Source organism: Oncorhynchus nerka, linkage group LG7, assembly GCF_034236695.1.
Source record: "Oncorhynchus nerka isolate Pitt River linkage group LG7, Oner_Uvic_2.0, whole genome shotgun sequence".
Lineage (NCBI taxonomy): Eukaryota > Metazoa > Chordata > Actinopteri > Salmoniformes > Salmonidae > Oncorhynchus > Oncorhynchus nerka.
The window spans coordinates 63,016,994-63,033,572 of record NC_088402.1 but is presented as its reverse complement, the minus strand read 5'-3'; the positions used below and the strand labels follow the sequence as shown (position 1 = coordinate 63,033,572).

General features: G+C 38.9%; 1 protein-coding gene across 1 annotated transcript; it reads left to right on the top strand.

Annotated features, from left to right (window-relative positions):
- Window positions 1-1,907: 1,907 nt before the first annotated feature.
- On the top strand, window positions 1,908-15,284 carry LOC115132155 (peptidase inhibitor 15-like). The gene is made up of 5 exons (XM_029664454.2): window positions 1,908-2,323; window positions 12,063-12,287; window positions 13,261-13,370; window positions 13,605-13,696; window positions 13,974-15,284. Exons 1-5 carry the CDS (start codon window positions 2,156-2,158, stop codon window positions 14,381-14,383), a joined length of 1,005 nt encoding a protein of 334 aa, XP_029520314.1. The 5' UTR covers window positions 1,908-2,155; the 3' UTR covers window positions 14,384-15,284.
- Window positions 15,285-16,579: the final 1,295 nt, after the last annotated feature.

The window sequence follows — 16,579 nt, the reverse complement described above, 5'->3', positions numbered from 1 at the left end:
GCAACCATGAAAGCTGTGTCCTAGAAAAACAACAATTGATAAGTAACAACCAGGACTCAGAAAGGCCTAGTTGAATCATCCATTAGCCCTGCATGAAAGATAACAGGTAAGATTATGACAGAGAAAAACAAGCTAAGTGCAAGTTCGTGACATGTTGTTGTTGTGTTCCATCACTGAAAAATTAATGTATCTGATTTGGATTCATTCAGATGTGGCTCTGATTAACGAGTTGTGGTTTCTGCTCTTATTTAGCCAGGGAGAAATGGCTCTTCCACTATGGCAGGACATCTGGGGCGGATCCATGGACAAGTCCTCATAAATTACACCCTTACTGCCTGCGCATGAATCTACTTAATGTGTGAGAAAAACAAGCCCTACGTCCATTAAGTTGCTAAAGCACACAAACACATTGTGTAGAGAGGGATGGATACCAGGGTGTGTATTTGAGATACAGCACATTGCGGAGAGATTCTTTCTGTGGAGACGTGACGTCATGAAATGATGCAATCCTCTTCTCAGCTGGTAGTAATATTGTACATTTCCTGTAAGTAAGTCGTAGTTGTTTTGAAAGCTTTTCTCTCAGGCAAGGTTTCTCAGAACGGCTCTAATACTTGTGCTCCCTGTGGCATTACAGTCACGGAGCACATTCTGGATAAGGGCTTTTGGGAGGGTTCAGGATCAGCTTATCAGGTCTCAGCTTTCAGTTCATTCTGCAGACCTGTGCATACCGAGCTACTGACCATGGACAGCTGGAGTGTTTGGTTGCTATGTGTATGTGAGGGACTTGGCCCCACTTCTCTGGTCTAATGAAGTTTTAAGGAGCTCAGAGGTCCACACCCTCTATGGCTCTAGTGACGCAAAAAAAATGAAATAAACCTTTCCTGTGAACACTCCAATATGACTGATACCTACCGCATATGTAATTCATGAATGGAATGTTAACCACTAGACTGAATGACAGCAAACATCACATGCTCAAATCTGTTGTTTTACTGCCGTGCAAAACCCCTGTCTCTCATAGACTCATACTGGGTATGTCTTCATGAAGTAGTATTGAGAAAAATGTATGGAAGGGTCTCAGTGTGCTGAACGTACTGCCCTGAACCTTACAAAGACCCCGTGTAAAAACACCCTGGTGTGAGCAATGGGACATTCCCCGGTTCCAGCAGGATTCTATGAATTATGGACTGGGGAGACTGCTTTGTTTGTTACATTTGTCATAACTGAAATCATGAAATCCCGTTGCAATTCAGGACTTAGGAATGTGTCCCTAATATTAATAAGCATTTCTTTAATTTGATTGTCATAAGGAATGCATTCCTGGAAATTAAAATTGAAATCTGAATGACCACATTGAGGTGGATTGCAGAAAAGAGTCTGGTAGCTACCAAATGTTGATGGTACAGAGATGTGCATGTGCCAAGTGAATCACATCCCACTCAACCCAACGCATAGGATCACATTACATTCTTTATCAGCTATGGAAATTCCTCTGTTATGAAGAGCTGTAACGGAAGGAGAAATGAAAGTCAATATGACACTGGGGTGAGATACAACACAACATAGGTCAACTGCCTGATGCTGCTCACTCTTCCCATGTTTGGATTTAAGATCTTTCCTGTCAGGTGCACTATGGGGAAATCTGTGTCCTGACTCCGTGTTGAGAGCACAGAGTGAAGGCCAACTGCGTGTGAGTCAGAGATTTGAACAGTATCTGTATCTCAACGTATCTCGATCTGTGTCTGTGTCCAGCCTGAAATCACACCAGATTCGTAAGAATAGGCCGATTGTTTTCAAGTGGTGTCGGTGCGTACCAGTCAGAGCAGCGTGTAATGTGACCTAGTGAGGGTGAGGGTGGTGTGGGTGTTCTCCTGTTGAGAGCGGGGTGGAGTCACTCCCTCTTAATATCTCCAGCCTGAGATCCAAGAGGAGAAGAGACAGAGCAGCTGAAGCACACACTATACACACATACACTATAAGTACACACACAAGTACATTGACCAAAAGAAAGATTTTCACACACACATACACATACTCACAGAACACACATCTACACACTGGAAACACACATTCACATACAGCAACACCCTCTGATACCGTCAGACATCTGAAGTGACCCTTGAGAGAGAGAAAGAGAGGACTTTACTGCCTAGACATGCTGAGGGGGACACTTCTCTGGGCTGGCCTGGTGGGATTCTATGTCATCATCACCCAGTGTCCAGCCTCTTGCCAGCTGAGCGAGGACGACGCAGAGACCCTCGTGGAGCTGCACAACAGCTACCGTGGCCAGGTGGTGCCCAATTCCACCTACATGCATAAAGTGGTAAGGGCAGCATGACTGGGGGGGGGGCGGATAGGAGGTTCCCTACCTGTCCGCTGCGGGATGGGTTCAGTCTGGGCACCTCTGCATCAGAATAGGTGGAAATAATACGTTTTAGCCCTTTGTGGTGAGGAGCTTCTTGGATATTGGGATACTACTGTATGGCTGGTGGGATTGATGGAGTTTACTGCCGTCACCTGGTGTGGTTAGTTATACTCGTTGTTCTCACGGGGTTAACGTGTATTAGAATTGATCTCAGGTGGATGTAGATACATAGGTTTCTTCTTTTGAGGGGATTTTTGATTGATATTTATGCTTGTGCAATGCTCCCAGTTGTTCAGTATTGTACATGAAATGGGTGCTTCAGTACCTTAAAATATCTAAAAAGTATTCAGCTTTAAAACGGTCTTGCATCAAAACTGAACTCTGCCTGCATCTACAGTGTCATGGCCATGGCTTTGACATGACATCAGCATGTCATAAATGACAAAAAGCTTGTTGTGCAGAACATTTACCACAGTGCCGCAGAAGATGCATCATACCTAATACATATCTGACAGTCCCAGGGACAGGTCTCTGCCTGTCTCTCTGTTAAGATGAACGCAACACCGAGGCCATTTTCATGAATGGGTTCATATCATTAATTCATAGCATTAAAGCATTAATTGCAGTTGAGTGGAATCATGAGTCATCATGACCAACAAAACCGCAACATTCCAACAGTTAAACAGTAACTTCCTGTGAAGCATTGCATCATCCTTACCTTCTGTGAATGACAGTTTATTATATGTCCTGGGACAGGAATGTCCGTCAAAACATCACAGTAATAAATTACTTGGAGAAAGACAGATCATCTGGACTATACAAGAAGAAACAGAACATACCTATTTGAAACAAGAAATTAATGTCACTTTTTATTTGTATTTTTATGGAAGATTCAATGACATTTTAATGGGTGTTTCAAAACATAGCCATATGTCATTGACTCATATATCACAGCTTTCACTACTTGGTGATCAATTGATTGAGTCAGGTTTCATCTGCAGAGTCACACCCCATGGCGACGTTCGGCGGTCACCGACCTTCTAGCCATCGCTGATCCTCTTTTCATTTTTCTTTGGTTTTGTCTTGTCTTCCGTCACACCTGGTTCCAATCCCATCAATTACATGTGTATTTAACCCTCGGTTCCCCCTCTTGTGATTGTTTATTGTAAGAGCTTGTGCACGTCTGTCCTGGTGTGCGTCAGGTTATGTGCCCATTATTGGATTGTTCTGTTTCCCGGTGTTTTTTGTTGTTGTTATTAAACTGTGCCGTTTGGAAACACCGTTTTTGCTCTCCTGCGTCTGACTTCTCTGCCGCCAGTACGAACTCCTTACGTTCAGTTCAATTCCTATACAAGTATTGTAATGAGCAAGAGGATGAGATGGCACTTGACAGATAAGGCTTGATCTTGATTTAGCTCGCCAAATGTTATGGTGGTAATTGGTTCGAAGAGATGCAGTATTGTACGAACGCGTATTGTCTTTGTATCTTGATCTGTCCGGACAGAGACGTCCAGTGTGGAGTCATGTGAAGTTCAGTTTATTTGTCCAGTCACCCCATGACTCTAAACAAACAGAGGTCTTGTGTTGGAGGCCGGGGATACTAGTTGAAATTCCACAACATCTTGCATCCTAGCCTCAGGACATCAGATCTCCTTCTCTCTGAGCTGTACATGTTTGTCATGCTTCAGCCAGAGAAAACAAAGGCGTCCCCCTGACCATCTGGTCAGCATTAGATGCTGTGTCCAGCACATGGAAAATCAAGGACATTCCACCGAACAAGGAGAGGGACCAACTTCGGCGGAATTCGTGACACTGAAACTATGTGGGATAAATTCACATTCCTCAACCACAAATACCCGTATTACTGAAAGGTTCCTTATAAGTTCCTTCGTAAAAGGTTTGATTTAATAAGGAAGGATCATACAAAGGAGTATGTGGTTTACATGGGAATGTTGGTGTGACTAATGTAATGTACAGTATGGTTTATGTCTAGTTAAGGTGTGACTAATGTAATGTACAGTATGGTTTATGTCTAAAGTTAAAGGTGTGACTAATGTAATGTACCATATGGTTTATGTCTAGTTAAGGTGTGACTAATGTAATGTACAGTATGGTTTATGTCTAGTTAAAGGTGTGACTAATGTAATGTACAGTATGGTTTATGTCTAAAGTTAAAGGTGTGACTAATGTAATGTACAGTATGGTTTATGTCTAAAGTTAAAGGTGTGACTAATGTAATGTACCATATGGTTTATGTCTAAAGTTAAAGGTGTGACTAATGTAATGTACCATATGGTTTATGTCTAAAGTTAAAGGAGTGACTAATGTAATGTACAGTATGGTTTATGTCTAGTTAAAGGTGTGACTAATGTAATGTACAGTATGGTTTATGTCTAGTTAAAGGTGTGACTAATGTAATGTACAGTATGGTTTATGTCTAGTTAAAGGTGTGACTAATGTAATGTACAGTATGGTTTATGTCTAGTTAAAGGTGTGACTAATGTAATGTACAGTATGGTTTATGTATAAAGTTAAAGGTGTGACTAATGTAATGTACAGTATGGTTTATGTCTAAAGTTAAAGGTGTGACTAATGTAATGTACCATATGGTTTATGTCTAAAGTTAAAGGTGTGACTAATGTAATGTACAGTATGGTTTATGTCTAAAGTTAAAGGTGTGACTAATGTAATGTACAGTATGGTTTATGTCTAAAGTTAAAGGTGTGACTAATGTAATGTACCATATGGTTTATGTCTAAAGTTAAAGGTGTGACTAATGTAATGTACCATATGGTTTATGTCTAAAGTTAAAGGTGTGACTAATGTAATGTACAGTATGGTTTATGTCTAAAGTTAAAGGTGTGACTAATGTAATGTACAGTATGGTTTATGTCTAGTTAAAGGTGTGACTAATGTAATGTACAGTATGGTTTATGTCTAAAGTTAAAGGAGTGACTAATGTAATGTACCATATGGTTTATGTCTAGTTAAGGTGTGACTAATGTAATGTACAGTATGGTTTATGTCTAGTTAAAGGTGTGACTAATGTAATGTACAGTATGGTTTATGTCTAAAGTTAAAGGTGTGACTAATGTAATGTACAGTATGGTTTATGTCTAAAGTTAAAGGTGTGACTAATGTAATGTACCATATGGTTTATGTCTAGTTAAAGGTGTGACTAATGGAATGTACCATGTGGTTTATGTCTAAAGTTAAAGGAGTGACTAATGTAATGTACAGTATGGTTTATGTCTAGTTAAAGGTGTGACTAATGTAATGTACAGTATGGTTTATGTCTAGTTAAAGGTGTGACTAATGTAATGTACAGTATGGTTTATGTCTAAAGTTAAAGGTGTGACTAATGTAATGTACAGTATGGTTAATGTCTAGTTAAAGGTGTGACTAATGTAATGTACAGTATGGTTTATGTCTAGTTAAAGGTGTGACTAATGTAATGTACAGTATGGTTTATGTATAAAGTTAAAGGTGTGACTAATGTAATGTACAGTATGGTTTATGTCTAAAGTTAAAGGTGTGACTAATGTAATGTACCATATGGTTTATGTCTAAAGTTAAAGGTGTGACTAATGTAATGTACAGTATGGTTTATGTCTAAAGTTAAAGGTGTGACTAATGTAATGTACAGTATGGTTTATGTCTAAAGTTAAAGGTGTGACTAATGTAATGTACCATATGGTTTATGTCTAAAGTTAAAGGTGTGACTAATGTAATGTACAGTATGGTTTATGTCTAAAGTTAAAGGTGTGACTAATGTAATGTACAGTATGGTTTATGTCTAAAGTTAAAGGTGTGACTAATGTAATGTACAGTATGGTTTATGTCTAAAGTTAAAGGTGTGACTAATGTAATGTACAGTATGGTTTATGTCTAAAGTTAAAGGTGTGACTAATGTAATGTACCTTATGGTTTATGTCTAGTTAAAGGTGTGACTAATGTAATGTACAGTATGGTTTATGTCTAGTTAAAGGTGTGACTAATGTAATGTACCATATGGTTTATGTCTAGTTAAAGGTGTGACTAATGTAATGTACCATATGGTTTATGTCTAAAGTTAAAGGTGTGACTAATGTAATGTACAGTATGGTTTATGTCTAGTTAAAGGTGTGACTAATGTAATGTACAGTATGGTTTATGTCTAAAGTTAAAGGTGTGACTAATGTAATGTACAGTATGGTTTATGTATAAAGTTAAAGGTGTGACTAATGTAATGTACAGTATGGTTTATGTCTAGTTAAAGGTGTGACTAATGTAATGTACAGTATGGTTTATGTCTAGTTAAAGGTGTGACTAATGTAATGTACCATATGGTTTATGTCTAGTTAAAGGTGTGACTAATGTAATGTACCATATGGTTTATGTCTAGTTAAAGGTGTGACTAATGTAATGTACCATATGGTTTATGTCTAGTTAAAGGTGTGACTAATGTAATGTACCATATGGTTTATGTCTAAAGTTAAAGGTGTGACTAATGTAATGTACCATATGGTTTATGTCTAGTTAAAGGTGTGACTAATGTAATGTACCATATGGTTTATGTCTAGCTAAAGGTGTGACTAATGTAATGTACCAACTGGTTTTTGTCTAAAGTTAAAGGTGTGACTAATGTAATGTACAGTATGGTTTATGTCTAGTTAAAGGTGTGACTAATGTACAGTATGGTTTATGTCTAGTTAAAGGTGTGACTAATGTAATGTACCATATGGTTTATGTCTAAAGTTAAAGGTGTGACTAATGTAATGTACCATATGGTTTATGTCTAAAGTTAAAGGTGTGACTAATGTAATGTACCATATGGTTTATGTCTAAAGTTAAAGGTGTGACTAATGTAATGTACCATATGGTTTATGTCTAGTTAAAGGTGTGACTAATGTAATGTACAGTATGGTTTATGTCTAGTTAAAGGTGTGACTAATGTAATGTACCATATGGTTTATGTCTAAAGTTAAAGATGTGACTAATGTAATGTACAGTATGGTTTATGTCTAAAGTTAAAGGTGTGACTAATGTAATGTACAGTATGGTTTATGTCTAGTTAAAGGTGTGACTAATGTAATGTACAGTATGGTTTATGTCTAGTTAAAGGTGTGACTAATGTAATGTACAGTATGGTTTATGTCTAAAGTTAAAGGTGTGACTAATGTAATGTACCATATGGTTTATGTCTAAAGTTAAAGGTGTGACTAATGTAATGTACCATATGGTTTATGTCTAAAGTTAAAGGTGTGACTAATGTAATGTACAGTATGGTTTATGTCTAAAGTTAAAGGTGTGACTAATGTAATGTACAGTATGGTTTATGTCTAAAGTTAAAGGTGTGACTAATGTAATGTACAGTATGGTTTATGTCTAAAGTTAAAGGTGTGACTAATGTAATGTACAGTATGGTTTATGTCTAGTTAAAGGTGTGACTAATGTAATGTACAGTATTGTTTATGTCTAAAGTTAATGGTGTGACTAATGTAACGTACAGTATGGTTTATGTCTAAAGTTAAAGGTGTGACTAATGTAATGTACAGTATGGTTTATGTCTAGTTAAGGTGTGACTAATGTAATGTACAGTATGGTTTATGTCTAGTTAAAGGTGTGACTAATGTAATGTACAGTATGGTTTATGTCTAAAGTTAATGGTGTGACTAATGTAACGTACAGTATGGTTTATGTCTAAAGTTAAAGGTGTGACTAATGTAATGTACAGTGTGGTTTATGTCTAGTTAAGGTGTGACTAATGTAATGTACAGTATGGTTTATGTCTAGTTAAAGGGGTGACTAATGTAATGTACAGTATGGTTTATGTCTAGTTAAAGGTGTGACTAATGTAATGTACAGTATGGTTTATGTCTAGTTAAAGGTTTGACTAATGTAATGTACAGTATGGTTTATGTCTAAAGTTAAAGGTGTGACTAATGTAATGTACAGTATGGTTTATGTCTAGTTAAAGGTGTGACTAATGTAATGTACAGTATGGTTTATGTCTAAAGTTAAAGGTGTGACTAATGTAATGTACAGTATGGTTTATGTCTAGTTAAAGGTGTGACTAATGTAATGTACAGTATGGTTTATGTCTAGTTAAAGGTTTGACTAATGTAATGTACAGTATGGTTTATGTCTAAAGTTAAAGGTGTGACTAATGTAATGTACAGTATGGTTTATGTCTAGTTAAAGGTGTGACTAATGTAATGTACAGTATGGTTTATGTCTAGTTAAAGGTGTGACTAATGTAATGTACAGTATGGTTTATGTCTAAAGTTAAAGGTGTGACTAATGTAATGTACAGTATGGTTTATGTCTAGTTAAAGGTGTGACTAATGTAATGTACAGTATGGTTTATGTCTAAAGTTAAAGGTGTGACTAATGTAATGTACAGTATGGTTTATGTCTAAAGTTAAAGATGTGACTAATGTAATGTACAGTACGGTTTATGTCTAAAGTTAAAGGTGTGACTAATGTAATGTACAGTATGGTTTATGTCTAGTTAAAGGTGTGACTAATATAATGTACAGTATGGTTTATGTCTAAAGTTAAAGGTGTGACTAATGTAATGTATAGTATGGTTTATGTCTAAAGTTAAAGGTGTGACTAATGTAATGTACAGTATGGTTTATGTCTAAAGTTAAAGGTGTGACTAATGTAATGTACAGTATGGTTTATGTCTAGTTAAAGGTGTGACTAATGTAATGTACAGTATGGTTTATGTCTAAAGTTAAAGGTGTGACTAATGTAATGTACAGTATGGTTTATGTCTAGTTAAAGGTGTGACTAATGTAATGTACAGTATGGTTTATGTCTAGTTAAAGGTGTGACTAATGTAATGTACAGTATGGTTAATGTCTAAAGTTAAAGGTGTGACTAATGTAATGTACAGTATGGTTTATGTCTAAAGTTAAAGGTGTGACTAATGTAATGTACAGTATGGTTTATGTCTAAAGTTAAAGGTGTGACTAATGTAATGTACAGTATGGTTTATGTCTAAAGTTAAAGGTGTGACTAATGTAATGTACAGTATGGTTTATGTCTAGTTAAAGGTGTGACTAATGTAATGTACAGTATGGTTTATGTCTAGTTAAAGGTGTGACTAATGTAATGTACAGTATGGTTTATGTCTAAAGTTAAAGGTGTGACTAATGTAATGTACAGTATGGTTTATGTCTAAAGTTAAAGGTGTGACTAATGTAATGTACAGTATGGTTTATGTCTAAAGTTAAAGGTGTGACTAATGTAATGTACAGTATGGTTTATGTCTAAAGTTAAAGGTGTGACTAATGTAATGTACAGTATGGTTTATGTCTAGTTAAAGGTGTGACTAATGTAATGTACAGTATGGTTTATGTCTAGTTAAAGGTTTGACTAATGTAATGTACAGTATGGTTTATGTCTAAAGTTAAAGGTGTGACTAATGTAATGTACAGTATGGTTTATGTCTAGTTAAAGGTGTGACTAATGTAATGTACAGTATGGTTTATGTCTAGTTAAAGGTGTGACTAATGTAATGTACAATATGGTTTATGTCTAAAGTTAAAGGTGTGACTAATGTAATGTACAGTATGGTTTATGTCTAAAGTTAAAGGTGTGACTAATGTAATGTACAGTATGGTTTATGTATAAAGTTAAAGGTGTGACTAATGTAATGTACAGTATGGTTTATGTATAAAGTTAAAGGTGTGACTAATGTAATGTACAGTATGGTTTATGTATAAAGTTAAAGAGGACCCTTTTAGACAGACATAGTCATTGTCTTCCTCCATTGTTAACATAACAAACCATCCCTTATCGGTTTGAGATATTAACATTTCAAAAGTGGAGAAGGAAATTCCTCTTGCTACAGGCAGTATTAGAAGGAAATTCCTCTTGCTATAGGCAGTATTAGAAGGAAATTCCTCTAGCTACAGGCAGTATTAGAAGGAAATTCCTCTTGCTACAGGCAGTATTACAAGGAAATTCCTCTTGCTACAGGCAGTATTACAAGGAAATTCCTCTAGCTATAGGCAGTATTACAAGGAAATTCCTCTTGCTACAGGCAGTATTACAAGGAAATTCCTCTTGCTACAGGCAGTATTACAAGGAAATTCCTCTTGCTACAGGCAGTATTAGAAGGAAATTCCTCTTGCTATAGGCAGTATTACAAGGAAATTCCTCTTGCTACAGGCAGTATTACAAGGAAATTCCTCTTGCTATAGGCAGTATTACAAGGAAATTCCTCTTGCTACAGGCAGTATTACAAGGAAATTCCTCTTGCTATAGGCAGTATTATAAGGAAATTCCTCTTGCTATAGGCAGTATTAGAAGGAAATTCCTCTTGCTACAGGCAGTATTACAAGGAAATTCCTCTTGCTACAGGGAGTATTACAAGGAAATTCCTCTTGCTACAGGCAGTATTACAAGGAAATTCCTCTTGCTACAGGCAGTATTACAAGGAAATTCCTCTTGCTATAGGCAGTATTAGAAGGAAATTCATCTTGCTATAGGCAGTATTAGAAGGAAATTCCTCTAGCTATAGGCAGTATTACAAGGAAATTCCTCTTGCTACAGGCAGTATTACAAGGAAATGCCTCTTGCTATAGGCAGTATTAGAAGGAAATTCCTCTTGCTATAGGCAGTATTAGAAGGAAATTCCTCTTGCTACAGGCAGTATTACAAGGAAATTCCTCTTGCTACAGGCAGTATTTACAAGGAAATTCCTCTAGCTATAGGCAGTATTAGAAGGAAATTCCTCTTGCTATAGACAGTATTACAAGGAAATTCCTCTAGCTACAGGCAGTATTACAAGGAAATTCCTCTTGCTATAGGCAGTATTAGAAGGAAATTCCTCTTGCTATAGGCAGTATTAGAAGGAAATTCCTCTTGCTACAGGCAGTATTACAAGGAAATTCCTCTTGCTATAGGCAGTATTACAATGAAATTCCTCTTGCTATAGGCAGTATTAGAAGGAAATTCCTCTTGCTATAGGCAGTATTAGAAGGAAATTCCTCTTGCTATAGGCAGTATTAGAAGGAAATTCCTCTTGCTATAGACAGTATTACAATGAAATTCCTCTTGCTATAGACAGTATTACAATGAAATTCCTCTTGCTATAGACAGTATTAGAAGGAAATACCAATATCGACTGGCGGGTGGCCGAGTCAGGAATTGTTCCATTTTTAGGGTAGTATAAATTGGCACATACATCAAATAAAGAAATAGATCAATTCAAAACCATTAGCAGTAGAGTGTCATCTCCAAACTCCACCAATGTTTTTATAAGCATACCTCTTGTATTACAATCTGCCAGTGCTGTGCTATCTATATCAACCCTGAACGTTTGGTATTTAGATAGGGGTAGAGCGAGGATCATAGCTATTGGTTTAGAATGGCACTTGCAAAAATTCATTTTTCCCTCTTTAGATTCAGAGTAATAGAACAGATGTGATTTTAGGATGAAACTTACTTGCAATGTGGTGGATATGCCGAATAGAATGATTAATTTGAAGTAGTTTGAAGTTGTACACCATTGGAACACTGATATAATAGAGTTGCATAGCAGGCTATGTACAAAGAGTTCTGTTTTGGTCCTCAATGTTGGTTAATGTCTCCCTCTGTCGTTCAGTCTGCTGCACTACATCTGTACAGATGACAGGTAGCAGTCAAGCAGATTATCGGTAGTCTACAGTAATACGATGGTTTGTCTCTTTTTCCCCTTCAGAAATGGGATGAGAAGCTGAAGATCATAGCTGAGGGCTATGCTGTGAAGTGTATATGGGAGCACAACCCGGATCTAGAGGAGCTGAACATGGGAGAGAACCTGTTTGTGTCCAACGGACTCTTTGACCCCAACATTGCCATGGAGAAGTGGTTCCTGGAGCACCTAGACTACGACTACAACAACAACAGCTGCCAGGATGACAAGATGTGTGGACACTACACTCAGGTGAGTGACACGGGGAGATAATGGTTACTGTATTTGTAGAATAGACTTCTTATAACACAGTACTACAACTGTGACAGGTTGAATATTCCTTTATGTCTTTACTCCTGTGTGTATAACCCCTGTGATAGTGGGTGATGATGATGATGATGAGGATAGTGATGGTGATGGTGATGATGGAGATGGTGATAATGGTGGTGAGGATGGTGATGAGGATGGTGATGATGGTGGTGATGGTGATGATGGTGGTGATGATGATGATGATGAGGTTGGTGATGATGATGGTGAGGATGGTAATGATGGTGGTGATGGTGGTGATGATGATGATGGTGATGATGGTGGTGATGGTAAGGATGGTGGTAAGGATGGTGGTAAGGATGGTGGTGATGATGATGGTGATGATGATGGTGAGGATGGGGATGGTGGTGATGATGCTGATGATGATGGTGATGGTGATGGTAATGATGGTGGTGATGATGATGATGGTGGTGATGATGATGATGGTGATGATGCTGATGATGGTGGTGATGGTGGTGATGATGATGATGGTGAGGATGGTGATGATGGTGGTGATGATGATGGTGATGATGATTATGGTGATGATGGTGGTGATGATGATGATGATGGTAGTGATGGTGATGATGATGGCGATGATGATGGTGAGGATGGGGATGGTGCTTATCATGCTGATGATGATGGTGATGGTGATGGTAATGATGGTGGTGATGATGATGATGATGGTGGTGATGATGATGATGATGGTGATGATGCTGATGATGGTGGTGATGGTGGTGATGATGATGATGGTGAGGATGATGGTGGTGATGATGGTGAAGATGATGATGATGATGATGATGGTGATGATGATGATGGTAATGATGGTGATGATGGTGGTGATGATGATGGTGATGATGGTGGTGATGATGATGGTGATAATGATGAAGACATCAATACAAGACTGCTGGGGATGTTTCAGATGGTGTGGGCGGACTCTCACTCTGTGGGCTGTGCTGTTCATCGCTGTGACACCATGGAGGGGCTGTCCTTTGAGAAAGCCACCTTCCTAGTCTGCAATTATTACCCAGCGTAAGTATGTCACCAGAGAACATGGACTAAATTACACATTCATCTCCTATTTCTACACTTAGACATTCAGTTAACATAATGAATCCTAACCATTGCATTTCACTGATTGCGTTAGGGTTAGCGTTACACCTGTAGAGACATTGTAATACCATTCTGGGGTTAGGGTTAGGGTTGGTCCCTGACTAACAGCCCTGACAGAGTGACCACTGACCTGTGTTACCTTTTGCATTTCAGAGGTAACTTTAATGATGAGAAACCCTATGAGGAAGGTGAATGGTGCTCCAAGTGTCCAGACAACCTGCCGCGATGTGACCAGAACCTCTGTGGTAGGAATTCAGCACATGTCAATCACACAACTCTGCCCGCAACTCCGCCTGCCTGCCCCCTCTCCTGTCCCCCAAATGTATTTTACCTCACTATCTACCTCCATTGTCTTGGAAAACACACAGATAAAAAAATCTTATTCTCTCCAACCTGACCTAAGTGTCGAGCCAATTGTGGTTGATCATGATATTCCCTCTTTGTGAAGATTGATTTGTTGCTTTGGGCTAGGGACCCTGTAATCAGTTTCGAAGACAGATTTCTCATTATTGTTTCCCGCAGTGCCTGATGCCCCTGAGCTTACAGAGGAGCCTGATGTAGAGAAGGAGACAATGGACAGCTCTCCCCCAGGCACTGATGAGCCCTCCACACACACAGCCCCAGCCACAGCCAGCACCACAGCCACAGCCACAGAGGACACACCGCCATCACCACCGAGGACACAACCAGACTACTCATCAGCCCCTGAGCCAACCATGGCTAACAGAGAGGAGACAGGCACAGAGCCTGGGGGTGAGGAGGAGGAGGAGGAGCAGGAGGAGGAGGAGGAGGAGAAGTGGGAGGGGGAGGAAAGAGCTACAGAGAGGGAGAAGGACAGTACTAGGGAACAACCTCCGGCCAACGCAGGAAGTGTTTCTACTTCCCTAATTCTGGTTACTAGCTTGATGCCTTTACTGTCACTGGGATTGTGAGGGAGTTGCATGAGGGAAAAGGTATCACACACACACACTATCTGGAGCTGAACTGGACATTGCTGGAAGTTGAATTACATTGTGGTATAATTAAGCAAATAAGGGCTGGGGGGGTGTGGTATATGACCAATATACCACAGCTAAGGGCTGTTCGTATGCACGACGCATCGCAGAATGCCTGGATACAGCCCTTAGTTGTGGTATATTTGTCATATTGGTCATATACATTGGTCTGATATACCACGGCTGTCAGCCAATCAGCATTCAGGGCTCGAACCACCCAGTTTATAGTTAAGCAATAAGGCACGAGGAGGTATATAGAAAATATACCACGGCTAAGGGCTGTTCTTACCCACGATGCAAAGCGGAATGCCTGGATACAGCCCTTAGCCGTGGTATATTGGCCAAACACCACAAACCTCTGAGGTGCCTTATTGCTATTATAAACTGGTTACCAACGTAATTAGAGCAGTAAAAATAAATGTTTTGTCATTCCTGTGGTATACGGTCTGATATACCACGGGTGTCAGTCAATCAGCATTCAGTGCTCGAACCACCCAGTTTATAATTATGTATACAGCATGGATTTATATGAAATAAACCAAAGTAGCTAATTTGATGGTTATTTAGCCATTATTTGCTGGCAAATAATTACAGTTGGTAGTTTGCCATATGCCTTCTTAGCAATAAGCATAGAACATACAGTAGTTAACAATGTAATATAACAGTTGTATAAAAACAGTTACGACCTGTGACCAATCTAACAACTACCTTTTAAAGCAAGGCACATCCTCTATAAACATGAACGTGATTCCTAAGCCTAAAGGAGCATAACTATTGTCAATATTGAATATTTCTGTAAATGTCTGTATATAGAGTGTAATAAATATTGTTTGTTCTACTTGTCGGGTCCATGTGTCATATACTGCAAATACATGTGTCTCACTACCACAAAGAACAGAAACCAGCAGCCTGATAAGCAGATGAGCTCCTCATCAAAATGACCTCTTTTAGGGCCATAAAAATGTGAGTTCAAAGGTTATTCTGTATCAGAATATGCTTTGTGTCTTCCTATAGTCCTTTCTTTCTGTAACGTTTTATCATTCTCACTCTCCTTTAACCATTTTCACCAGTTAGGTGTGTTGCATGTCAAATAGATATATAACGAAGTGGAGAAAACAAACAGCAGAAAAACAGAGTCGGCCCAATGCAAAGGAAGGGATTAAGTGGTTGGTGAGAAAGTGCAAAGCCCTGTTAACAAAAGGTTAACACCTGGGGTGAAAAATATAAAAAATCCAAACACATCTGGCTCAGCCTGGCCTGGCTTACAGTCAGCAGCACAACTGAAATATTCATTTAGCACTTCTCTGTGAGGCTATTTCTGGAGGTGCATTTAGACACTCAGGCCTCCACAGCGTTCACAGAGAAATGAGAATTAATCCAGGGGGGCCCGGGCTCCACTTATAAGGTACCCAGAACTGAAGGACTTTCTCGCTCCCTGGCTTGGTATTTTAGATAGATTTTTAAGAGACTTGATTTTAAAAAAACTCTCCTAGGCATTGAAATGTCACGTTACATCACAGGCTCGTTAAATGCATGTCCTCCTTAGATGATTCGATGTGACATTTTTTGGTTTCTCCGAGTGCTGACGTCAGCAGTTAACCAACCCTGTCAGCTGTTAAAGTGCATGTCTGTACTGTATTAATGGGTGTGTGCACACAGTCTTTAATGAATGAGATTCAAAGACAGACAGAGAGACTCCCGGGGGGTTACAGTGGCTAATTGTACAACATGGACTGCACCATTGCACAACACAATGCCAACATTTACAAATGAAATATGGCTAGACATCAATACAGACAGACACAAGTAGTGGATGCAGAGAGCCCAGTGACCAAAACAACAGGCAAAGTCAGGCATGGTGAGAGGGGACAGCAGGACACCACCTGCAGGCTAGCTGGGACTGGGAGGAGAAGCTGGGAGGCTGGCACTCCGTTGGGACGTGATTGAAGATGACATGAACTAGTGTGCCTCTCTCTCTCTCTCTCTCTCTCTCTCTCTCTCTCTCTCTCTCTCTCGCTCTCTCCTGTTTTATGTTTCCTTTTATTGTCTCTCCTCTGAAGCGCTCTCTGTTCTCAGGATTCTAGGCTACCTCTAACTGATCTATTCCACTCTCGTCATCCTTCATAATAACGG